The 26,634-nt window shown below is 42.2% G+C and overlaps 1 protein-coding gene across 1 annotated transcript in view; it reads left to right on the top strand.

Moving 5' to 3' along the window:
- Positions 1 to 16,395, top strand: part of LOC126234960 (uncharacterized) — a 561,291-nt gene extending 544,896 nt beyond the window's left edge. The window contains exon 9 of the mRNA XM_049943699.1: positions 15,869 to 16,395. Coding sequence (XP_049799656.1) covers positions 15,869 to 16,176 — 308 coding nt within the window. The 3' untranslated portion in view covers positions 16,177 to 16,395. The remainder of the gene's footprint in view (positions 1 to 15,868) is intronic.
- Positions 16,396 to 26,634: the final 10,239 nt, after the last annotated feature.

The raw sequence follows: 26,634 nt of genomic DNA, 5'->3' as shown, positions 1-26,634 counted from the left end.
CTATTAATGTGCGTAGTATCACTCCATTTTTGTCATCACACTCGTTGTTTATAGTGCTAATCTTATAAACAATGTGATAAAATATACTATGTAAACTGAATGTGGAGGGGGTTGAAAGGAAAAGGAAGAAATTATTGATGTCAGGTGCAATAGGACTTTATGTGGAACCAGCAGCAACGAGCGAAAATGTGTGGCAGACCAGGAGTCTAATTATCATGTGCATATTAGGCAGTTGCGTTAACCACTGCCCCATCAGGACACAGTGTTTACTCAATTACATTGATTACTTCGGGACGCCTCCCAGCCGACCCGCACTCCCATCATGTTCCTCCTATCCGCAGCCCCCTTCATGCTCGCTACTTTGAGATTCCCATAGGAGGTCGAACGTAGTTGTGGATCCGCACTGATGGTGGTGAATTCATTGCCCATCGAGGTAAATCAATTAAGTGAGTCATGTCTGTTCTTTTGGACATGTCCAAAATTGATTCATGTTGGTGGGCCATGAATCTTCAACCTTGCAGTGCAGATACACAATTACGTTCGACATCCTGCAGAAATCTCAAAGTAGTGAACATGGAGGACATGGACAGGGGCTGCATATAGGTGGCACACGATGGGAGTGTGGATCAGCCAGGAGGCATGCCAAGATAGTTCGTGCAACTGCAACACACATTGTGTCTGAATGACACAGTGGTTAACGCAGATGTCTATTAAACAGGAGATCCCACGTTTGAGTCCTGGACCTGGACACATTTTCACTCGTTGCCACTGATTCTGCTGTGTACTAAGTCAGTTGGAGTCCAGACTATGTGGTGAACACACTGGATGGCTGTACTGCATGGAATTGTTTAAATAAAGACTTATGCCCAATCCTTTTCCCACAAATCCTTAGGCGTAGGTGGCGGTCAGCTGACTGAGGTTAGTCCAAGAGTCCTTTCTATCGCGCCATTTTCTTAGCTTAGTAGAGATATGCGAATTGACCTTTGCTTACCACCAAAATTCAAACTTTGTGGCGGTTCATAGGAAGCAGTGGCAGACAGGTGACTTAGGTTAGTCCAAGTGGTCTATCTTCCCATGGGGTTTTCTTAGGTTAGTAGATATAACTCTGGTGTGATGCATTATCCTGTTGGAATTTGAACTACCCGCCATTTTTTCTAGGGGAGGGGGGCATGGCACTCTCCTGCCAAAATTCAAACTTCCCACAAAAATCCGCCATCTTGAATGACGTCATGGCCGCCATCTTGGATGACATCATGTGCTGCTGTCAACTCTATATGCCGCCATCTTGGATTATGTCATCACCACCATCTTGAATGCATCTGGCAACAATGCAGACTGTGCTCGTACTGCCTTTGCCCCAATACTGGTGGTTCCTACGCCAACAGCTATTGTTTGGCCTGATAGTAAGTGATGTGTGTACTAAGTTCAGTTGAAATCGCTCCAGTGGCTTAGGAGGAGATGTGGGAAACACACATACACATACAAACACACACACGATCACAAACACATATATACACTTGGATTATCAAAAATGTAGGTTTGTAACTAATAGATTTCAGCTGTCAGTCATCCTTTGTAATTTTTATTGGCAGATCTAGATTTCGGCTAGCAACTAGCCATTCTCAATGCACTAACTTTTTTGGTCAATGCCTGTAATGCCTGTTGGTCTGGCTTTGTACACAGTTCATGGAATGACGTGCATTGACCAAAAAAAGGATAGTGCATTGAGAATGGCTAGTTGCTAGCCGAAATCTAGATCTGCCAATAAAAATTCCAAAGGATGACTGACAGCTGAAATCTATTATTTACAAATCAAAATAACGGTCGCTGCGTGCAACAGCCTCGGAACGGAGGGGAACCTGAAGAAAAACGTAGGTATCTGTAGCATGTTTAAGGTTGTAGTTGAGAGGGGGAAGTTAGAGAGGGCAGAGATACAGTAATCTCCTCTGTAGGAATCAAAATCGGCTCTGAAAACAACTACAGTGTGAAACGTAGCTTGCTCTGTTAGCCCACGAGACCCAGAACGCAGTAGATAACTGCACTTAGGTAGATTCTGTATTCCTTGAATTCCAGAAGACCAGCTGTGTGATTGGAGTGAAGAGTTTCTTGCAAACAGAAAACGGTATGTGACTCTGAACAGAGAGAAGTCTTCAGACGTGAAAACAACTTCGTGAGTGTACGAATGGAGTGTTTCAGGACCATTAATTTTCACAATGTACACTGTGATTCAACTCCGTCCACTCCGCCTTCAATTTACTTTATATGTGTCACAACCGCGGATTCCACAAGGCGTCTGCGCTTTCAGACATGTCCGAAAGAACACAAACTATGCATTCACATTATAAAATATACGGCTGAAAGAAGCTGTTGCTACAAAACAATGCCTCCACATAAAATTAAAAGTCCATAGCATGGGTATTTACTAGCGATGCAAATATACAATTAACATTCGAGCTTAGTCCAACTACATCGCAATTAAAAGGCTACCACTCTGTGACGTCACCAACAACTGCAGAAAAAAAAGTGTTAGCCCCAAGACATCAGTTACGAAAGGAGAGTGTAGCATTTGTGATGTGTGATCCGCCTGACTGTTTAGATCTAAGTTTACGTTTCGTGGCTAATAACATTAAGAAGCCACAATTGGTTCAGACACCTAACCACATTTTCAGTAGGCGATGTGCTAAGACCAAAAACAACCCAAAAATGGAAAGATATATCTGCTGGGAGAAGAGATCGTCAAAATTTTGGACAATTAGTGTCCGTGCATTGTCATGTTGAAATAAAGGCCCAGTATTGTACTGAAGAATAAGTGTGATTGAAGGACGTAACAACTGATAAAAACCACTACTGGCAGTATCCCGCGTTCACGAAGATCTCCAACATACAGGAAAATCTCCTTGAGATCTCATATTCTCGTAGCTATCAAGCTTGATTTTTCGATAAAAATAAATAAATTTCCATGTTTTCGTTCAGTGCATTAGGTATGTACTGCCACAATATACTTTTCTTTGGTAAATAAAAAGTAAAATTTTCAGGTATGATGCACTTGGTTTTATATGTAAACATTCGCATTCTAACTGAATTTATTAACTTCCAATATATACGGCGCCCATAAAAAAATCTGTATGTCTTTTCTCAAGTAAGGCTGACAAGGAGCTGAACAATCTTGATATGACTTCTTCTTCTTGGGATCTTTAGTCGGAAAATTGGTCTGATGCAGCTAACTACGCTACTCTTTCCTATGCAAGTCTCTCCAACAAGGAATAACAGCTGCAATGTACATCCACTTGCATCAGCTTACCGTTCTCATAACTTGATCTCCCTCCGCAATTTTATAAACCCCCCCGCCCAACCTCTCCTCCCCTCCCACATGCACTTTCCTTCAGTAGCAAATTCACAATTCCGTCATGTCTCAGGATTTGTCCCTTCTTTATTTCAAGTTGTGCCATCCCCCCCCCCCCCCCCCAATTACAATCAGTATCTCCTCGTTGGTTAATCATCTATGCTTCTAATATTCAGCATTCTTCTGTAGCATCGTATTTCAGAAGCTTCTATTCTCATCTTGACTGTACTGCTTGTCGCCTGCATTCACTTCCACACAAGGCTACACTACACTAGAGAGATTTAAATACCAAATTTTAACCGCGATTGTTCGTAAATATTTAACTCGGAAACTTAATGAAGTCAATTTTAATATCCTAGACTCAGAAGAACTCGTTTCACTGTCAAAGGTACTGTAAATACCACGATTGAATTTAGTAAACAAACCCCCAGAAGGACATAAAGTACAAATACCCATAAATACTATTGAAGAAAGGCACAAAACTGTTATCCGCTGAACCTGGTTTGAGAATGCTGCAATAGAACGAGTTCCACAACGTAAACACAAGCTCTTTATACCGGACAGCTGTCAAATTTAAAATTCGCGCTGTATTTATTTCTTGCACTAATGAGGAATGATGTGCTTTATTCTGTCTGCGCGGAGTCCGAAAACTAATTGCAGAGGCCACGGATCACACATTTTACGAAATACAGTAAAAGTACCAAACAAAATCACTTCATACATATATATCTAAGCACATGCCTGGCTTACGTAAGATACAGACAGTGGCAATAAAATAATAAAGACAGAGACGAAATTAGAAAACAATAGCGGTAGATGAATAATAATGTGGCACACAATTACAACCTGCAGTTTTGAATCCACGCACTGTAAGACTCCGTTTATTCAAAGTAACATAGACTGAACAGATTTCAAAGAGAAAAAAACTGCGACACATGTTTATACCTAACTTCATTGCAACAGTTACGCTTATCTTTCTTGTCAGTTGTCGACATATTTAGGAATCGGTAACAGTCTTATGACGATGCAGCAGCTGTAAAGCCCCTAGTGATAATGTATCTTCATGATGCGAATTTGAAAGGAAAATATAGGTACATCTACATTTATCCTCCGCAAGTAACCCAACGGTGTGTGGCGGAGGGCACTTTACGTGCCACTCTCATTACCTCCCTTTCCTGTTCCCGTCGCGTATGGTTCGCGGGAAGAACGACTGCCGGAAAGTCTCCATGCGCGCTCGAATCTCTCTAATTTTACATTCGTGATCTCCTCGGGAGTTATAAGTAGCGGGAAGCAATATATTCGTTACCTTATCCAGAAACGCACCCTCTCTAAACCTGGACAGCAAGCTACACCGCGATGCAGAGCGCCTCTCTAGCAGAGTCTGCCACTTGAGTTTGCTAAACATCTCCGTAACGCTATCACTCTTACCAAATAACCCTGTGACAAAACGCGACGCTCTTCTTTGGATCTTCTCTATCTCCTCTGTCAACCCGACCTGATACAGATCCCACACTGATGAGCAATACTACAGTATAGATCGAACGAGTGTTTTGTAAGCCACCTCCTTTGCTGATGGACTACATTTTCTAAGGACTCTCCCAATGAATCTCAACCTGGCACCCACCTTACCAACAATTAATTTTATATCATCATTCCACTTCAAATCGTTTCGTACGCATACTCCCACACATTTTACAGAAGTAACTGCTACCAGTGTTTGTTCCGCTATCATATAATCATACAATAAAGGATCCTTCTTTCTATGTATTCGCAATACATTACATTTGTCTATGTTAAGGGTCAGTTGCCACTCCATGCACCAAGTGCCTATCCGCTGCAAATCTTCCTGCATTTCGTTGCAATTTTCTATCGCTGCAACTTCTCTGTATACTACAGCATCATCAGCGAAAAGCCGCATGTAACTTCCGACACTATCTACTAGGTCATTTATATATATTGTGAAAAGCAATGGTCCCATAACACTCCCCTGTGGCACGCCAGAGGTTACTTTAACGTCTGTAGACGTCTCTCCATTGAGAACAACATGCCGTGTTCTGTTTGCTAAAAACTCTTCAATCTAGCCACACAGCTGGTCTGATATTCCGTAGGCTCTTACTTTGTTTATCAGGCGACAGTGTGGAACTCTATCGAACGCCTTCCGGAAGTCAAGGAAAATAGCATCTACCTGGGAGCATGTATCTAATATTTTCTGGGTCTCATGAACAAATAAAGTGAGTTGGGTCTCACATGATCGCTGTTTCCGGAATCCATGTTGATTCCTACAGAGTAGATTCTGGGTTTCCAGAAATGACATGATACGCGAGCAAAAAACATGTTCTAAAATTCTACAACAGACGATGTCAGAGATATAGGTCTATAGTTTTGCGCATCTGCTCGACGACCTTTCTTGAAAACTGGAACTACCTGTGCTGTTTTCCAATCATTTGGAACCTTCCGTTCCTCTAGACACTTGCGGAACACGGCTGTTAGAAGGGGGGCAAGTTCTTTCGCGTATTCTGTGTAGAATCGAATTGGTATCCCGTCAGGTTCAGTGGACTTTCCTCTTTTGAGTGATTTCAGTTGCTTTTCTATTCCTTAGAATAGAAAAAATGTAGGTACATTACTCATAAATAAAATTCTTTTCTTCAGAAATATAAAAGACTGCTACATACTTTTTATTGTAATAGCTTGGATACATTTACTGCAATGTTTAGTTATTTGCTAGGTATTTAGGTGCAGTTTGCCAAGCCTGAAAATGATGTAATATTGCTAATTAGTAATCAGATACAAATTACACATTTCGTACCAAACTTTAAGATTTCTTTTGACTGCAGACTGTTAAGGCAAGAGTGCTCACATGCCAAACTATATTCAATTGTAATACTGAAACAGGCCGCATTGCTCACTTTTTTCACATAATTAAACTCCGTACGGATTCAGTCCCGTTAGGAGACATAGTTTTAAGTGATGCCTCTTTACACCTCCTTTGATTTTCGTTTTACTTGTCTTGAGGGCTACAAAGTGAAAGATCGGCAAGTTAGAGACAGGTGTAAGTAATGCCTGCTTTTCTTTTCAACATCTCTCTTACTCTTTTATTCGACATCAGACAATTTAAACCAAATGCAGTAGGTCTTTGTATTGTGGAAATACATATTTCTATAACGTTCTACTTCTAGGAAGCTTGTATCATAAATATTTGATTAAATGAGAAATATTATTGCATGCATTTTGTTTCTCGTCCCGAATGATTTTCTCGAAACACCAGGAGACTCATGTGAAAACCAGGACTGTTCCAGCAAAACCTGGACGTCTGGTCAGCCTAAGGAAACACACAAATGAAATCATGTTAAAATGAGTAGAGCTGCTTTCCAAGTCTTCATTCTACGTCAGTGCTTATATGAGTGTGAGAGGAGACAATGAGTGATTTCATCGGCAGGCAGGTGGTGGCGGCGACAAACTCGTAGTAGATCTGTCGGTGGCAAATGTTAATATTCTCTTCTCAGGTGCATCGTCAGCTTGGCGGTAATGTCATTCTTCCGTCGACTTCATTCAAGTTCAGGCTGGTCGGAAGCAAGTGGTCTTATATCGACCGAAGTTCGTGTGAATACGATGATAACATTTCAGATGCAACAATCAGTTATTGATTTCACGTACACAGTTTTGAAACAATGCAAAATTCACTAAAAAGTGAAGTTATAGTTCGTCCGTTTTGCCAAACGCGTCAGATTTGTGAATTCACAGTCTTGCGAATAACTTTTAAATCTATAAAATTGCTTAACTTTTTTCGTAATTTGTAGGCTTACACACTACTTAATTTAACGTAAACTAACTTACGCTAATGACAACACACACACCCATGCCCGAGGGAGGACTCGAACCTCCGAAGGGGGAGCCGCGCGAACCGTGTCAAGGCGCCTAGACCGCGCGGCTACCCCGCGCGGCTACCCCGCGCGGCTACCCCGCGCGGCAACAGTTTTTACGACTGTTAGTGTATTAATGCACGTGAAACATCGTTAAATTACAAATGGAAGATCTTAGAAGTTGACCGTAAATTTTCCTGAAGTCCGTCGCTCGAGCATAAAAAATGGTTCAAATGACTCTGAGCACTATGGGACTTAACTGCTGTGGTCATTAGTCCCCAAGAACTTAGAACTACTTAAACCTAACTAACCTAAGGACATCACACACGTCCATGCCCGAGGCAGGATTCGAACCTGCGACCGTAGCGGTCGCGCGGTTCCAGACTGTAGCGCCTAGAACCGCTCGGCCACTACGGCCGGCCGCTCGAGTATCAGAGTATGATACAGGGTGACAGTTATTGAACTATACGAAAAAAAACGTAAATTAGTTACAAACTACGGCGTGCACTCACTTTATTCAACATGTAAACGTCACTACAGATATGTGGATTTAGGTTATGAAATGTTCGATGTGCCTGCCATCCTTGGCGATGATGTGACGCAGGCAAATAGCGAAATTCTGCATGACCCGCTGGAACATCGGTCCTGTCGATGACCTCCTGAATGGCTGTTTTAAGCTCAGCAATGATTTTGGTGTTATTGCTGTACATCTTGTCTTTAATATAGCCCAACAAAAAGGAGTCGCATGTGTTCAGATCCGTAGAATACGGCGGCCAATCGAGGCCTATGCCACTGGCCTCTGGGTACCCCAGAGCCAGATTGCGATCCCCGAAGTGCTCCTCCAGGACATCAAACACTCTCCTGCTTCGATGGGGTCGAGTTCCGGCTTGCATGATCCACATCTTGTCGAAATCAGGGTCACTTTGGATAATGGGCATGAAATCATCTTCCAAAACCTTCACGTATCGTACGGTAGTCACCGTGCTATCAAGGAATATCGCACCGATTATTTCGTGATTGGCCATTGCACACCACACATTCACCCACTGAGAGTGAAGAGACTTTTCGATCGCGAAATGCATATTCTCAGTTCCTGAAACGCGCCAGTTTTGGTTATTGACGAACCCAACCAACTTCGTCGCTAAATCAAACCTACTAATTCCCAACATGCCCCGCGGCCAACCATGCAGTTTCAACGTCATAACGCAAGCCGTTCAGAAGTTATGACGATTTTATTTCATATAGTTCAATAACTGTCACTCTCTATTAAGGGCTGACGGAGCTTCGGCTTCGATAAATCTGTCCACCAACCGAACAGCGAAGAGTAACGCACAACGGAGCGGAGGCGAGTTTCCCACACGGCACCAATCACACATCCAGCACGCCATCCGTGAGGTGAGACACTGTCAGAGACATTAAGCAACCATTGTGTCCGAAACAGTTTTGCAGGTCGCTGTTCAATGTTTACAGTGGCCACCACAGCACAGTGGCCAGAAAAGGAAATAGGGATAACGTCGATCGCAAGAATTCTACCACATAAACAATCAGATAAATAAAACTTGTCGATGTGGCTGCAAGCGGTGGAGTTAAGAAATGTGTATCTAACCAAGGTGGGATATTTCTGCTCCCACCCATCACGCAAACACATCAAAGGAACCGGTTCACATAATTCGTGACAAAAATTATAATGTCAGGACTGATCTGCTAGGAGTTAAGACACAATTACTATCGCCACCTAATGTCAGACACCGGCGACTCTTGCACAAAAGACAGACAACCTCCTCTTTGTAAAACAGCGAACGCACTACTGTAGACCCAAACCAGACAGTGCATGTAAAACAACCAAGAGCAGGTAAAAGGACACACCCTATCCCTCCACCAGAATCAAGTACATCAGTATCGACGGTGAGTATACCCTCACACCCGTCGCATGTTCAGGAGCCACATTAAAAACAGTCTGAAATCCAGCGAGAGCAAAACTGGCGAATAAAACTTCTTGTAAAAGTACAATATCACCACACGAATTGTAAACTGACGTAACGAAACTAAACCTAAACCTGGTTCAATTGTATTAACATTTAGGGTAATGAAAGTGTAAGTTCAAATCTATTGATCAGAATAAGAAACACGTGAAAACGGCAACAAAAAAAGACAACTTATTCGACCTCTCGACCGTCAAAATCCGTCGCTCCATCCATCAACGGGTCTGAGGGAGTTAGGCCACTGCCACGTGCTGCCTTTATGTTTCTATTTTCTCCTTGCAACAGCGTGATCCGGCTCGAACCGTTGTTTGTGTCGGCCTGTGGCAAGCTACCCTCCGCCGCTGGTGAGGTGGGAGGATCGTTCACTGTGTCCAATTCAGTCACTGTCAACCCTGAATCGGAAGCCGCGTGGACAGGAGAAGGCCCCAGCGAAAGTGACCAACCCTTGTTATTAAGTCAATCAGATGGGAGGCCGGCCGTCACCGCATACAAACCATGTGAAAAAACCCCGGAGTCCGACTTCTCTAAGAGCAAGTAAATAGAGTCACCATCGGAAGTGCAAAACAATGGAGTAACGGGGTGCTGAGGGTCAACTGGTGAAACGAACGGAACAGGCGACAATTGCATCGACATCAAGTGTTCCGACCTCTGGAGTGGTTCAGAGGGAACATCCGTGGAAATCAAAGGAGCACTACAATCTGCCATCTCAAATCTCGGCTCAGTAGTCCTGACTCCATCCGTACCATCCAGAGAATCGGCAGGTTACGAGGTTAAAGGGACGGGAGGGGGGGGGGGGGTGACAAGACAGGGGGAACTGAGCTGTAAATGCATTATCCTGCAGCTGACGACATTTAGACGCCTCTTCCCACTCTTGACTCCACATACCAAAATGAAGTGCCTTTACTAAGTCTGCAGTGCTACGAATGACACGGTGCAGTTTTCTTTGTGTTTTTAGATTGCGCGTCCTTATGCTTAAGAGTCAAAAAGGTGTTAATCTTACTACCACACTCACAGTTATATGTTTTCTTTACTTTTTTGAGCAGATCTGCACAACCCGTAATGCAATTGCCTTCGCTGTAACATTGTCCGTAATTCAAATTTCAGCCACAGACATTTTTTGTGCTGTCAAGTGTGCATCCATTGATCATTCTTTCTTGCAAATTCAACAATGTAACACTAGTTACGCAAATGCATTCACAAGTTGTTAACAGCCGCTAAAAACAATACATTTTAGTAGAAAACAACGAACTAGAATCATCATCTCACTCCAATGAAAATTTCAAAGCAAATAGTACACCCCCCCATACTTGCATCGTTTAATATAGTGGAAGTAAATTCTCAGTATACTATTCAAAACAATATATAAATACGCACTTCTGTGTAGAAAATTTTTTCTGTGTAATAGTACCTATCACAACTATGTATTCTATTACTGAGAATACAAAGCCTACTCAGTGGCAAGAAGCAACAACATTCAAAGTAGAATTACATACTCATTCCTTGAGAAGATGTAAGAAAGTTGAATACCGGTTCTGTCAAAAGCTGTAACATGCAGTTCTCCATTAAATGCGAGTAAGAACAAAAAATTGATTCAAACAAAAATAAAGTAGCATACGTGCGATATACTTACAGTGCAACGAAATCCAGCAGTTAATTCACAGACTTGTAAATGGGAAAAAAATATACGTGTATCCACGGAAAACCGTGCAATGAAATTATCTTTTGTTTTAAACTAAACAAAAACAAGTATGGGATCATTTACTCCACAAGTATTGCAGATGCCAGCAAACATGAAGCAGAATATGAGTAACATACTTACAATACAGTTCAGTAAGTGCAATACACACATGAAGTCATAATCAGGAACACAGTGCAATGAAACCAGCCTCTTTCCGGTATGAAACGAAAACAGTTATGGTGACTTTAATTTACTCAATAAGAAAACGAGTTGATGACGGATTGATAATCTTACAGCGCTCCAAGGTCTCCTGTCAGCTTATCGAGGTTGTGTTACTGGACATTCCTATTCAAATTCCCCCTTCCCACAGATGCTCACTCCATAGATGTCCCTGCTCTAAACTAAATGGCTCTGAGCACTATGGGACTTAACATCTGAGGTCATCAGTCCCCTAGACTTAGAACTACTTAAACCTAGCTAACCTAAGGACATCACACACATCCATACCCGAGTCAGGATTCGAACCTGCGACCGTAGCAGCAGCGCGGCTCCGGACTGAAGCGCCTAGAGCCCCTCGGCCACAGAGGCCGGCAGTGTATGTGGCTGCCGCAACAAAGAGTCTGCTGTCAGGCAGAAATGTTACTCGTGTTCTCAACATGAAATACAAAGAAAAACAAACATTTGTTAAGTGTATGTTATATATAATAACATAACACATGCTGTGGTTGTTGTTGTTGTGGTCTTCAGTCCTGAGACTAGTTTGATGGGCCGGCCGAAGTGGCCGTGCGGTTAAAGGCGCTGCAGTCTGGAACCGCAAGACCGCTACGGTCGCAGGTTCGAATCCTGCCTCGGGCATGGATGTTTGTGATGTCCTTAGGTTAGTTAGGTTTAACTAGTTCTAAGTTCTAGGGGACTAATGACCTCAGCAGTTGAGTCCCATAGTGCTCAGAGCCATTTGAACCATTTGAACTAGTTTGATGCAGCTCTCCATGCTAATCTATCCTGTGCAAGCTCCTTCATCTCCCAGTACCTACTGCAACCTACATCCTTCTGAATCTGCTTAGTGTATTCATCTCTTGGTCTCCCTCTACGATAATTACCCTCCACGCTGCCCTCCAATACTAAATTTGTGATCCCTTGATGCCTCAGGACATGTCCTACCAACCGATCCCTTCTTCTAGTCAAGTTGTGCCACAAACTTCTCTTCTCCCCAATCCTATTCAATACCTCCTCATTAGTTACGTGATCTACCCACCTAATCTTCAGCATTCTTCTGTAGTACCACATTTCAAAAGCTTCTATTCTCTTCTTGTCCAAACTATTTATCGTCCATGTTTCACTTCCATACATGGTTACACTCCATACAAATACTTTCAGAAACAACTTCCTGACACTTAAATCTATACTCGATGTTAACAAATTTCTCTTCTTCAGAAACGCTTTCCTTGCCATTGCCAGTGTACATTTTATATCCTCTCTACTTCGACCATCATCAGTTATTTTTCTCCCGAAATAGCAAAATTCCTTTACTACTTTAAGCGTCTCATTTCCTAATCTAATTCCCTCGGCATCACCCGACTTAATTCGACTACATTCCATTATCCTCGTTTTGCTTTTGTTGATGTTCATCTTATATCCTCCTTTCAAGACACATAAACGACAAATATTTAGTGCATACTGAACTCCAGTGAACACTGACGAACCAGAATATTATGACCACTGCCCACTGCAAGTGTAAATGCTACTTGCTGGCGTTGTCGGGAAGTTACTGGATAAGCAAAGTATATAATCAGAGCAGATATGAATAGGGAACCATTCTAGCAATGATGCAAGCAGAAAATGGTGATGACTGCCATAGGCGCATTTGACAAAGGGTAGATTTTATCGTCTGGTGCCTAGAAACAACCATCTCAGAAATGGCGATGCTGATCAGTTGTTCGTGTGATCTTCTCTTGAGTGTCTACGGAAAGTGGTTGAAGGATGGTGAAATGACGTGTAGGTGACAAGATGTTGGAAAAGGAAACAAGATTTGGTTTAAAGTCCCATCGATACCAAGGTCATTAGAGATGGAGCACAAGCTTGGATTGTATCAAGGATGGGAAGGGAAATTGGCCATGACCTTTCACAGAAACCATCCCGGCACTTACCTGGGCCAGTTTAGGGAAATCAGAGAAAAGCTAAATCTTCATGACTTGTCGCGGATTTGAACCGTCATCCCCCTAAATGCTAGTCCACTATGCTAACCACTGCACCATCTCGCTCGGTACAAGGTGTTGGAGATCCAAGTGTTATCACAGAACGTAGGGTTGTTGGCTCAACTTTGGTGGACGGCAGGATAGGTGCACAACTGACAACAGAATACAATGTCGGTACAATTGTTTTGGAGCACACCGTACAATGAATTTGGGGTTCCGCAGCAGATGATCGATGTGTATTGCCATGCTGATCCAACTACATCATCCATTATTGTTGCCGTTATCATCGAGGATGGACCGTATCTATTGAGAAACACGTCACCTGATCGGGTAAATCATGTTTCTTGTTACGCTGTATGAATGGCCATGTGTGGATACGCCGTGATTGAGGCCAAAGGCTGCTTGAAACATGCACCACGCCACAAAAGCAAGCTTATGGGGACAGTATAATGCTGTGAGGGACGTTCACCTGGTTTTACCTGAGATTTGTGGTAATAAGTGAAGGCACCGTAGCAACCGTGGAGTACATCAGCGTTATTGTGGACCACCTTCATCCCTTCATGCTTGATATTTCCCCCAATGGTAATGGCATTTTGCAGCACGATATCTGTGTGAGTCACGAGGCAAGAATCGTGCTGTGGTGGTTTGAAGAGTGTGGTAGTGAACTTAAGTTGATGTGTTGGCTACCACCTTCTCTTGATCTGAACCTGACTGAACAGATCTGGGATGAGCACTAATGACCCTGCCGCTTAGCGCCCTAAAGCACTAATCGTCATCAACATCTGGGATGCTAATAGACGCCAGATCCGCAACCGCAAACTACCAGCCGACAATTTACAAGAATTGCATGACTGCACGGAAATGTGATGCCACATCCTACCAGAAATCTACCAAGTACTTTTCAAATCCTTACTACACTACTGGCCATTTAAAGTGCTACACCAACACGAAATGCAGATAGTAACCGGGTATTCATTGGACAAATATATTATACTAGAACTGACATGTCATTACATTTTCACGCAATTAGGCTGCATAGATCCTGAGAAATCAGTACCCAGAACAACCACCTCTGGCCGTAATAACGGCCTTGATACGCCTGGTCATTGAGTCAAACAGAGCTTGGATGGCGTGTACAGGTACAGCTGCACATGCAGCTTCAACAAGATACCACAGTTCATCAAGAGTACTGACTGGCGTATTGTGACGAGCCAGTTGCTCGGCCACCATTGACCAGACGTTTTCAATTGGTGAGAGATCTGGAGAATGTGCTGGCCAGGGCAGCAGTCGAACATTTTCTGTATCCAGAAAGGCCCGTACAGGACCTGCAACATGCGGTCGTGCATTGTTGTTGTTGTTTTGGGGGAAGAGACCAGACAGCGAGGTCATCGGTCTCATCGGATTAGGGAAGGAAGTCGGCCGTGCCCTTTGAAAGGAACCATCCCAGCATTTGCCTGGAGCGATTTAGGGAAATCACGGATAACCTAAATCAGGATGGCCGGACGCGGGATTGAACCGTCGTCCTTCCGAATGCGAGTCCAGTGTGTTACCACTGCGCCACCTCGCTCGGTGGTCGTGCATTATCCTGCTGAAATGTAGGGTTTCGCAGGGATCGAATGAAGGGTAGAGCCACGGGTCGTAACATATCTGAAATGTAACGTCCACTGTTCAAAGTGCCGTCAATGCGAACAAGAGGTGACCGAGACGTGTAACCAATGGCACCCCATACCATCACGCCGTTGATACGCCAGTGTGGCGATGACGAATACACGCCTCCAATGTGCGTTCACCGCGATGTCGCCAAACACGGATGCGACCATCATGATGCTGTAAACAGAACCTGGATTCATCCGAAAAAATGAAATTTTGCCATTCGTGCACCCAGGTTCGTCGTTGAGTACACCATCGCAGGCGCTCCTGTCTGTGATGCAGCGTCAAGGGTAATCGCAGCCATGGTCTCCGTGCTGGTAGTCCAAGTTGCTGCAAACGTCGTCGAACTGTTCATGCAGATGGTTATTGTCTTGCAAACGTACCCATCTGTTGACTCAGGGATCGAGACGTGGCTTTTATCAAAGTCTGAAACGTGATGATACACATTTCTCCTCCTTACACGAGGCATCACAACAACGTTTCACCAGGCAACGCCGGTCAACTGCTGTTTGTGTATGAGAAATCGGTTGGAAACGTTCCTCATGTCAGCACGTTGTAGGTGTCGCCAACCTTGTGTGAATGCTCTGGAAAGCTAATCATTTGCATATCACAGCATCTTCTTCCTGTAGCACGACATCTTTGTCGTGTAGCAATTTTAATGGCCAGTAGTTCAAAATGGTTCAAATGGCTCTGTGCACTATGGGACTTAACTTTTGAGGTCATCAGTCGCCTAGAACTTAGAACTACTTAAACCTAACTAACCTAAGGACATCACACACATCCATGCCCGAGGCAGGATTCGAACCTGCGACCGTAGCGGTCGCGCGATTCCAGACTGTAGCGCCTAGAACCGCTCGGCCATGACCAGTAGTGTATGTATAATCGCTGTATATTGCTTTCCAAAGTTTGAGCAGTACGCTAGTAAGCAGGTGGTCATAATGTTTAGGGTCATCAGTGTGTGTTAGTATGACGAAGTCTACTCACTTGTAACCACTTAGGTAAGAAGCATAGCAGCGTGAAAAGTTCTCGCACTTCAACTAAGTGTGTGTGTGTGTGTGTTGGGGGGGGGGGTGGTAGGGAGGGTTGGGGACAGGAGTGCGCGCAGTACTGCTCAGTGTATCTGTTAAGTGGACTGATGCCACACTGTTTTCTGTTGGCAGAACTGGCTGACGACGGTTCATCGCTGTCAGCGTACGAGAACTTGACCAACTCTCTGCGAGACACGGCGTCTGTGAGCAGCGCCTCCACCAGCTCTGGCGGGCGCTGCGCGGCCGCCTCGGTATGCGACGCGGACGGCGTCATCACCATCCGCCTGGGAGCCGACCCAGACGCGCCGCACGCGGACGCCACCTCCATTGCTTCCGCTGGCTGCCACTGTGTCCATAGCGGCGCCACTGCCGCGGCCGCTTCCGCACCGCCTCGCGAGCCGTGTATTACTCTGGAGGACGCCTCCCAGTCCGAAGCATGATGCAATCCGCAGCAGCAGACATGTATTTCCCGCCTTCCGCACCGAGTATTGGAGTAGGGGCAAAATAATTCCGGCTTTCGTAGCGAAAACTCCAAGCGAACCAAATCAAATTAACTGCACCATCACATTTTATCTGTTCGGTGACACTTTACGAGGAGCAAATGCAATGATCTCTACCTAAACAAGACGTCCAGCGCCAGACACCCAAGCCTTCCGGCCAGCGACGATATTTTTTTTTTTTTTTTTTTTTTTCCTGATTCCAACCTAGGGGCCACGAGTGTAACCAGAACGCAAGACACAGTTCTTTACGATTCTGTCTTCACATGCTCTTGCTGCACCAGATATTCCAGATTTCTGGTGAACAATAAAATTAACTGTTTCAAAACCAGTGCAAGAAACGGTCACAAATTTCAGTACGTTACAAATAAAATGCCATTGGTAGACTGCACATCATTTTTTTTATTTTATTTATTCACCCGGACGCATTTCGCCCTCTCTTAACAAGGCATTCCTTACGATGCTGTCTTCACATGCTCTTGCTGCACCAGATATTCCAGATTTCTGGTGAACAATAAAATTAACTGTTTCAAAACCAGTGCAAGAAACGGTCACAAATTTCAGTACGTTACAAATAAAATGCCATTGGTAGACTGCACATCATTTTTTTTTATTTTATTTATTCACCCGGACGCATTTCGCCCTCTCTTAACAAGGCATTCCAGTGTGTGTGTCCTGGAATATTATGTTACCTTTTCGTTGTTACATATAGGTTATATGAAAGGTTTTACGTAGTAAACTGAATAGGTATTGACAGTATAACGTCTGAAAACCATACAGCTTTCCCTCTTGTGAAAAAACGTTTGAAAGCCTCTACGTTTTCGTGCAATCCCTGTGGTTTCCTAATACAACATTTTAACTGTCATTTTTGGTGTCCAGCGTCTCATTTGCTTTTATGCAAGCTGCCAGCTTTCTCTTTTCTGATTGTATGTGTCTTGATCTAAGTTGGAAACATCTAACCCTTACAAGGAAGTCGCATTGTATACATCGAAAATGTCTGTTGAAGTCTCATATTACGAAACCATAGTGACTACACGAAAAAATGGAGGCTTTCAACCGTTTCACACATGAAGGGCAGATGCATGGTTCCCAAAGAAGAAATCAGTCGCTTTACTGTAAGTGTCCTTCCATTTTACCATATAAACCTTCCATTAACCGTTTTTTAAATCTATGACCAAAACGGAACAACACCCACTAAAGACGCCTTGTTAAACACAAAGTGAAACGCGTCTACGTGCATGAATTAAATAAAAAATTCAAAAAATTCGTATGCAGCGTGCAAAAGACTTTTTTCTTGTAAAGTACTGCAATTTACATACAGCTTCTGCGAAGTGCAAGGTTATTCAAAATGATATACACTCTTTCAAATGATTGTAAAAAGCTTTATATTGAGCCAAGATATTACACGATTGTTCAGGAAGTTTTTCATATCATACCCACAAATATACAATCTGTGAACCGTTAGCCATACGGCACACGTTCAGTCTATAGTGCAATTCGACCCATACTCGCCCCAAAGTGTCCGAATCAGTGTCAGTCACAGCTGCCCTGATACATCCTACAGCCACATTGTTCGGCTGTGGAGGTGTGAAAATAGTTTCTCTGTTGTAATCGCACTTGGAAGAATGACACGGTGTCAGATCGCAAGAACGCGGGGGGCCATGCAAGCAGCTGGAAATGCAAGCTCATGCACAACCGAGCCATCGTCGTGGTTGCTCAGTATCCGACAACCCGTGTATATAGTTCTGGGTGTGTGGTGAAGTAACATCATATTGAAAAACTGAAGTATAATTGTCCTCCTGTAATTGCGGCATGAACCACGCAAAATCCTTCTTTAGTCTGGCAGCCATGTTACCGGAGATCGCCGTAACAAAAAAAGTCTCAGGTTCTTCTTACCATACATATAATCATATAATTCCTTACATAAATACAAACATTTTTTACAATCACTTGAAGTGTCTAGATAATTTGATTAACTCTTTATTGCCACCACAAGAAACTTGAAACGATCACTGATAGCCTGATAAAAAAAATCGATTCTCCTTTATTTTCACTTAACTTTCACCCTTTCATTCCGTAGTTGTGGAAAGCAGCGCCATGAGATGCCGTAAAAGTCGACAAATTTGATACTTTATTAACTGAAACTTTAAAAGTATGTATTACTCATAAAGTGAAGTGTCCCAAATAATGCATATGCTCGTTGACCGAACTTGATATCGTTTGCTTAGACACACCGCTGATAATAAAAATTACAAATGAACTACAAAAGTCCTCTTTAGGAGTATACTGATATTAAGATGAGCAAATGCACGTATTTCTCAGTCCAAAACAAAGTACATTTTTTTCTTTTTTAAACAGACCTACTTCATACATGAATGTTGCCATTCAGTATCCAGGAAACAAGCACTGCAAATATGACAACGTATTTCTCTCAATAGGACATAAAATTGTCAGTTTGCTGCAGGTTATACGCAGTAAAGATACGGATCACACCAAGTATTTCACTTACCTTTTGCTGGAATAAGACCACAAGAAAAGTTGAAAATACTTGGTCTATATGAAGAATGAATAATCGTGGTTGTAGAAGAATCGTCCAGTTAAATGTTGCAGTACTGTGTTGATCTGATAGAGCCCTGATTCAAACAGGTTTACAGTCAGTGAAATAACATTTATTGATTTTTTTTCTTTTTTTTATTCGGCTTGGATATTTCTGAATCACACTGCCAAGTGCTTGATAGAACTATACAGAGAAATCATCATATAAATTATTTAAACAATGATTTAAATTATTTTAAAATGTCGTAATAGATTCGACACTTATATCCAAGGAATCTTGATACATTAACTATAGCCAATAAACAATCCAATAAAGAAAACTAACAAGAAATTGAGAAGCATATAATTGGAGATTAGAGTGATATGAAAACACAAACAGCAGCAAATTTAGTAAAAACTCGTCACTATTTCATATAAAATAAAAAAGTGTATTTATATATTTGAGGATCTGCAAGGTACAATAAAACTGCAGCACTAGTTCGAAGTTTCGCAAACTTTTGCAGTGAGCGGTTTTGTTGGGCTTGGGCGGAGGAAAACAACAAATGGTTTACAGATCGTTCTTCTTTCTTCTGGCAGTCGCATAAAGAGTTATACTTTATGCCTGCCGATGCAAGTGGGAACGAGTTGAGGTATCGTTTGTGCGCAGTCATTCCACGGTAGTTAGGTTCCTACTTGCTGAAATTTTTCGAAACTTGGGGAGGTGCTGCTAATTATTGGTTACCTTTAGGATATACTGGAAGGCGTCAGTCCTCTGTTCATTATTCCTTGGCGATTTTCCACATCCATAACTAGAAATAGGATGATGGTGGGATGAAGTTCATTACAGGGTCCGAAACAACGGCCTCCTTCGCCACATGGTCCACCTTCTCTTTGCAAACCAGTCCTATATGAGCTGGGGCGCATAGAAAGGAGATTAACGAGGAATAAATAAATGATACTAAGTAATATACAGATCGAGGGAAACTTTTTGGATAAATGTGGCGGATGACACAGACGACAGAAATGTGCAGGTGTGCTAAATCTTTTTGCCAAAGCCCAGAGTTCTACATCCAAGTATGTAGAGATCACTGAGCTAATGCAACATTTACACATCTTTGACAGAAATTCCTTAGTATACGTCACATTCCCCGCCATTTTATCATCCCAGAATAGCCCCTGAGATAGAGATCTGCGATAATAGTGTGCAGTGTTCTATATCCTTTCTGCTAAAGTACTTGGTTACCCACACTCGAGACTGGAAAAGGCATACGTGCAGTGGAAGCGTTATTTGAGTGTCTAGTCAGCACCAGACAGTAACTTATATTCCAGAAAGATGTTCTGCCCCTACGCTCAGCAATCAGTTAGAGTCAGTGGATGAAACCCAGTCGAATAGTAACAGTTTTCTTTCTTTGGTTAAACATTTCATATGTTGTGTGAGGAGCCGTCTTTTTTTTTTTTTTTTGCCAGAATGGAAATACACCACCATCTTAAAAATAGAGATTCTTGCCGTCTACACTGTTACAAGTCGTGATAATTCAAATGCAAATTGCAGTGAATGAATGCGGAAAGAGGACAAAGCCTCTGTTACAATCATTCACTTACGTCACATGCGCTGTAAGATTTTACCAGTGGAACACGCACTGATATGTCCGTCCTGAACAGTTTTTCATGTAAAGTCTTATAGAAAAGTATATGCTATTTCACATGCTGGATCTGCCGCTCGCTGTTCACTGTTATATGACTAGTCACTGACACTTAAAAGTGCACCTCAGCAACACTAATAAGTTCAATATTCATAGATATGTCGAATTTCATCACTATTTTCGATCGATAACATTGTCTTGAGAGTATAAAATGTAAATTTGTACGAATTATTAATATGCTTTAATTTTGTAACAGACTTTTATATTTTGTATAATATGAAATATTTATTTTATAAGAATTAAAATTTTGTAACAAACTGTATTCTTCAACAAGCAATAAAATGGGAAACTACAGTTCGTCTATGTGGATGCCGTCCTAAAATAAGATGGGAAACCAATTTTCAATTAATTATCACCTAAACACAATAACTTTTTGTGCTCAGGAAGCATCTCGACAGTGTGCTAATAACTGTCAGATATTTTACCAGAAATTGAAATTTCGCTATTTCATAACTGGAAATCTGTTTGAGAATCCTGACATTGATTAAGTAATGCTGTAGTGGTCAACAACAACTGGAGACCACCTTATGACCTTATGTAAACTGCCATCAGCTACATAAATCCAGTAAAGATGGGAAGACAACGAGAATGCTTGTTTCATCTACTCTGATTGTTTCTAAATTTAGATATTAGTAATAGCATATAGGTCTGGTTCTGTTTTTTTGCGGGATGCTGTCATCAAAGTGTAACTTTTAAAAACAATCAGTGCAGTGGTCCACTAGTACTATCTACTCTTCCCCTTGGTTAGGACGTCTCACTATTTTATACACCATAAATTGTTGCTTGTGTACTTCATTCTCTATCTTACCAATAAATCTGTTCCTTGACGCCGCGCGGGATTAGCCGAGCGGTCTTAGACGCTGCAGTCATAGACTGTGCGGCTGGTCCCGGAGGAGGTTCGAGTCCTCCCTCGGTCATGGGTGTGTGTGTTTGTCCTTATGATAATTTAGGTTAAGTAGCGTGTAAGCTTAGGGATTGATGACCTAAGCAGTTAAATCCCATAAGATTTCATACACATTCGAACATTTTTGTGCCTTGACCCCCTATCCACATTTCGGCACAAATTTGTAATAAAGATAGAGAATGAGGTGCTCGGGCACCCAACAAATACAAATAAAATAATGAGCGATCTTAACCATGAGGAAAGGGAAACAGTTATCCTGATTTGATAACAATGGTGCATTTTTCTGAACATAGGAAGGCTATGTTTGATGACATCACAAAAGAAACAGAACCGGAATCGTTAGAGTTTTGATACCATAACACTGGCAAAATTTGAAAACAGGTTAGTACCTTGAAAACTCAAAAACATTTGCTTTGTATGGAATAAATTCAGACTTTCCATAGCGCGTTTGTAAAACTAAGATTGTTCCATCTGTTTACGTGCTGTCAATACGGCGAAATTCTTGAAGATTAGCAAAGAGCTGGGATGATATTTATATTTAAAAACGGTAACAGAAATCTGCTAACTCGTTTTGTAGGTATAATTCCACAGACAGAGTCGTTTAACGTAGTAGAGCATGGCATAATTTTATATCCAAAAAGCTAACATGAGAGAGGGAGATGTTTATGAAACACCTTGTATAAATTATATATGGAAAAATAATTAATGATAGATAAAATTCTATATCAGGCAACCAGCAAAAACTTAAAGAACAGATACTGTTTAGAAAAGGTGACTCATACAAAAGCGATGTTTTTCACAGTAATTACTGCTGCTCCTTGCAGTCACTGATTAAAAAAATCCTTTGGTAGATGTAAGAGACTTATCCTATGGGATATTTTGATTAAACAAGTATAACCTCTCCATTTAGTAGACGTCATAAAAAGCTTATATAATGCGACTAAAAGAAATTAGAAGTATGAAACTTGTTATCTGAAGAATATTGCATCAGCTAAGAAGTATATCAATGCTGTAGCTATCTGCCTTACGTTTCAATATTCATGCTGATGATGTAATTAATGAACGGTAGTCAGTAGCAAGCTTAAAAATTAAAATAAGTGAAAGAATCCACTTAAGAACTATCCTTGTATAGTCCAATGGAAGTTGTGTTCTTCAGGTTCATATTCATCAATACACTAACATAGTTTGAATCAGTTCTTGGTTTCTCCTCGGCTGTTAGTATACATTTCGTTGAAAGTGACCAAAAGCTTTCTCGAAATCTATGAATCTCATTCAAAGCAGTGATTCATACACATTACACCTTTCCACAATTTGCTTCATGGTTTAGAAATTTTCTATTGTTCTGTATACACTTCCTCCGCCACCCCATTAAACTCCAAAGATTCTTCTGTGTCGTTATTGACAATTTTGCTGAATGTCACATATATTTTAGAGAGAAGGAAGATACCTGCAGGTCAACTGTTCTTTTTAATAGAACATTAATAGCATCATCCAAGTTTTGTGGACTTGCCTTTGTCCGCAAACATTCTAAAACAGTTTTTTAAGGTCCTCTGGTACTCTATAACGGAAATTTGAATTTTTAATATTTGACGATTTGTGTGGCGGTCTACGCAGCCTTCTCTGCGCCGACAATCTTTTACATTATTTCGTTCACGAGTCCTTTAATTTCTTAACACTATATCTACCGTCTCCTCTGAAAGTCCTGGAAAGATTGCTTCGTAATAGTTATTAAAACTCAGGTAGTTTATATACTTCAATGAAAAGGCCGAATTTCCTGCTACTGCGTCCATGAACACTGACTCGGTTTCAGTTACGTATAAATTTTTCTCCTAAAACATAACTTTAATCACCGAAACAACAAATCCAAAAGATAACTTTAATCTCGGAGACAGCAAACGCTAAGTGGTGCCATTTTCAGTCGCAACAGGTGGTTATAATGAAAGTGCATCTACTCACAGAGGTCCAATGTACGTTGTAATTATCGTATAGCAGAGAAACTTGGCAGATATTCTAATGCGTTAATGTGGAACCAATTTACTCTGGAAAAAAGTAGCTCCAATTTTCGCCACCAGGTGCGCTGTGAGTGCAAGAAAGACGTATAGAAATGGTATCATACATAATGGATTAGGAACGGGACGTGGGCAGAAAAGGTCAAACGAGTGAAATAAGCACAATGTTGATTTTATTATTAACCATCACTTGCATAGTTTGTTCAGTCTGAGCATCGGAGACGTCGACAAGAAGCTACATCAGTACAACGACATGATCAACAGTTGCTCGCAGCGGTTTCGGTGGAGTCTGAGCAACGTGTTCCTCTACACTGGCTTTTAGATCAGATAGAGACCGGACGTGTCTCTCGTAAACACTTCTTTTAGATATCCCCGGAGTCAAAAGTCTGGAGATAACGTTCTGGCGGAAGGTTGCAAAGCAGAACTTTCGCTGAGCGAGCAACATGGACTGTTGCCCCGTTTTGCATGAAAACAGTGGTTTCCACATAGTTGCACTCTTCCACAGCAAGAATCAAATGCTGTACAAGGAGGTCTCGATAAATGCAAACGTCAAAGTACACCTGACAGGCCCTCTGGGTCTATTCTGTTCAAAGAAGAGCGGACCGAGAATAAAGTTGCTTGTGATACCGCACCACAGTCACGTATGGCTAGTTGAATGACTGTCCGTGCTCAACACACGGTTTAACAGTACCTCAAATGTGGCAGTTTTGTCAGTCACTGCAATCTGTAGTGTAAAATGTGCCTCGTCACTCCTCAGAATATTGCCCGGCTACGTGGTATCAACTTGGATTCGTGCCAGAAACCGAAGAGCAAATTCAGAACGTTGCTGTGATTCATAAGCTCTCACTTGCTTCACCGTCTGGATGTTGTACAGGTTCAAAAAATGGCTCTGAGCACTATGGGACTTAACATCTATGGTCATCAGTCCCCTAGAACTTAGAACTACTTAAACCTAACTAACCTAAGGACATCACACAACACCCAGCCATCACGAGGCAGAGAAAATCCCTGACCCCGCCGGGAATCTAACCCGGGAACCCGGGCGTGGGAAGCGAGAACGCTACCGCACGACCACGAGATGCGGGCTGTTGTACAGGTGCCAGTGTAAAAAGACTGCAAAACTTTCCTTACTGTTGACCAGCGATACACACTTCTCGTGACTAGCACTACCCGGGGCACTTGCTGTATGGTCAGATACAGCAACAGCAACATTGTCAATAACTTCAGCCAGCACAGGACGCCTTTCTCTTCTAGCTGCCACGCTAAGCTCATCCGTGTTTACGAATTTCATTATCATATTTTTTTAAATCATTTAATGACATCAGGCCTCTCCTCAGACCATTCAACTGGCGTTTCTCTCTCAACGCAGCACTGTAGCTGCTGTCGTTTACTTGAAACAGTTTCACTAACAGCGCACGGTCCCTCTTCTCGTTCACTTTAAACAGTTTCACTAACAAAATACGTCTGAGCACTATGGGACTTAAATTCTGAGGTCATCAGTCCCCTAGAACTTAGAACTACTTAAACCTAACTAACCTAAGGACATCACACACGTCCATGCCCGAGGCAGGATTCGCACCTGCGACCGCAGCGGTCGCGCGGTTCCAGACTGTAGCGCCTAGAACCGCTCGGCCACTCCGGCCGGCGTTTCACTAACAGCGCACTGTCTCTCTTCTCGATAGCTATACTGTTCACCCTTTGTAGCTTGTCGAACGACAGCGTGGATGTCATACCGCCATACACACGGTTGCAGCACCCGATTTGCACCTGGTGCATAAAATTGGAACTAATTTGTTTTCCAGTGTAAATCTGTACAGCTTCAACGCATTAGCGCATCTATAAAGTCTGCTTCCCATTCGATAGTTACAGCCCCCACTGGACCTCTGTCAGTAGCTGCACTTTAAATGTAACCACCCAGTACTTTCACGTTTTCTCTGCACAGAAACTTCTACAACAATTCATGTACTGCAAATACAGATTCAAATATTTAATTAATGGCACAACTCTACGTAGAATTTGTGTTACATTGACTTTCACGAATGAAGAAAATACCACAATTAGCGTCCGTAGCTCAAACAAATATATGGTGAATGTGATGCATGTCACCTATCCAAAATAGAGTGTATGACATGCAGTTCCAGACAAAGAGATTTTTTTATGCAGAATAACTTTGACATTTACAAAGTGGATTGCATTTTTTTTCGAAAGCCTAGTCTCTGAGAGTCAGATCAGGGAACGGTAACCGTGGGCAGCAGCGTTCTACTGGAAAGCACCCCAATTATGCTTCATTGTATTTAGACCCGTAGAGCAACTCAACACGCCGGGGCTGAAATGTTTGCTGCAAACGTATTCAACCGTAAGATGAGCCTTGCGTGATCGAGATATTGTCTTCAACGATGAAATCATCAGCTATTGTACTGCCATAACGAGACATGTCATTTCCATAGTACTATGCAGTCACGGTGACGTGAAAAGACACGTAGGTGGCTACGTCCAACTAAAAATGTGCCTTTTCACTTACAGGCACTATTTTCTTCGTTACTATTTGTTTACAAAATGTAATTCTTCCGGATCTACGACTTCAATCGTGAACTTGTTAACTCTTCCAGCCAGACATTCGCCCTGTTGCATTTACAAATAGTATTAAAATTTTCTTACCTTAGGCGACTCTCCATTCCATCCACATAATGATAGCTGTAGGAAACCCAGAGCACTGGCCCCCACAGATGAAAAAATTGAGAGTGTAGTACAAAGTTGTTAAGGCTTTCGTGGCCACTTGTTGACAACAGCCTGTTGGCTTCTGTCTCGGTTTCTTGGGCCGACGTTTGTTTGACGATTTTTCTGACGTTTCCTCAGCACAAATGACTGACGTTGTCAAAGCTTCACCCTTCACCAGAAATGGAGACAGAAGCCAATAGGCAGTTAAAATTCTAGTCTTAAACTATCTAAGCATATGCAGCAAAGACCCAGAATTAGAAATAGTCCAAAAATGTATATGCTAGCTAAAACCCGAAACTGACAGAAGAGATTCTTGGGGCAAATTTCAGTTTAGATCGAAAGGAAAGGCTAATGAAAAATGGAGGTCGCGTATCTTTCTCAGTAGAAGAGAAACTCAAATACAAGAAAACAGAGCTTGTTTGAGGAAGACTGACAAGAAGTATCTGTAGGGCATAAACTTGCAATTGAAAACTTGTTTCGACCACCTGACTGCCCCCCTCCCCCCACCCCCCACACACACACACATAAATGA

This window comes from Schistocerca nitens, chromosome 2 (assembly GCF_023898315.1).
Source record: "Schistocerca nitens isolate TAMUIC-IGC-003100 chromosome 2, iqSchNite1.1, whole genome shotgun sequence".
Classification (NCBI taxonomy): domain Eukaryota; kingdom Metazoa; phylum Arthropoda; class Insecta; order Orthoptera; family Acrididae; genus Schistocerca; species Schistocerca nitens.
This window is presented reverse-complemented; position numbering and strand designations above follow the sequence as displayed.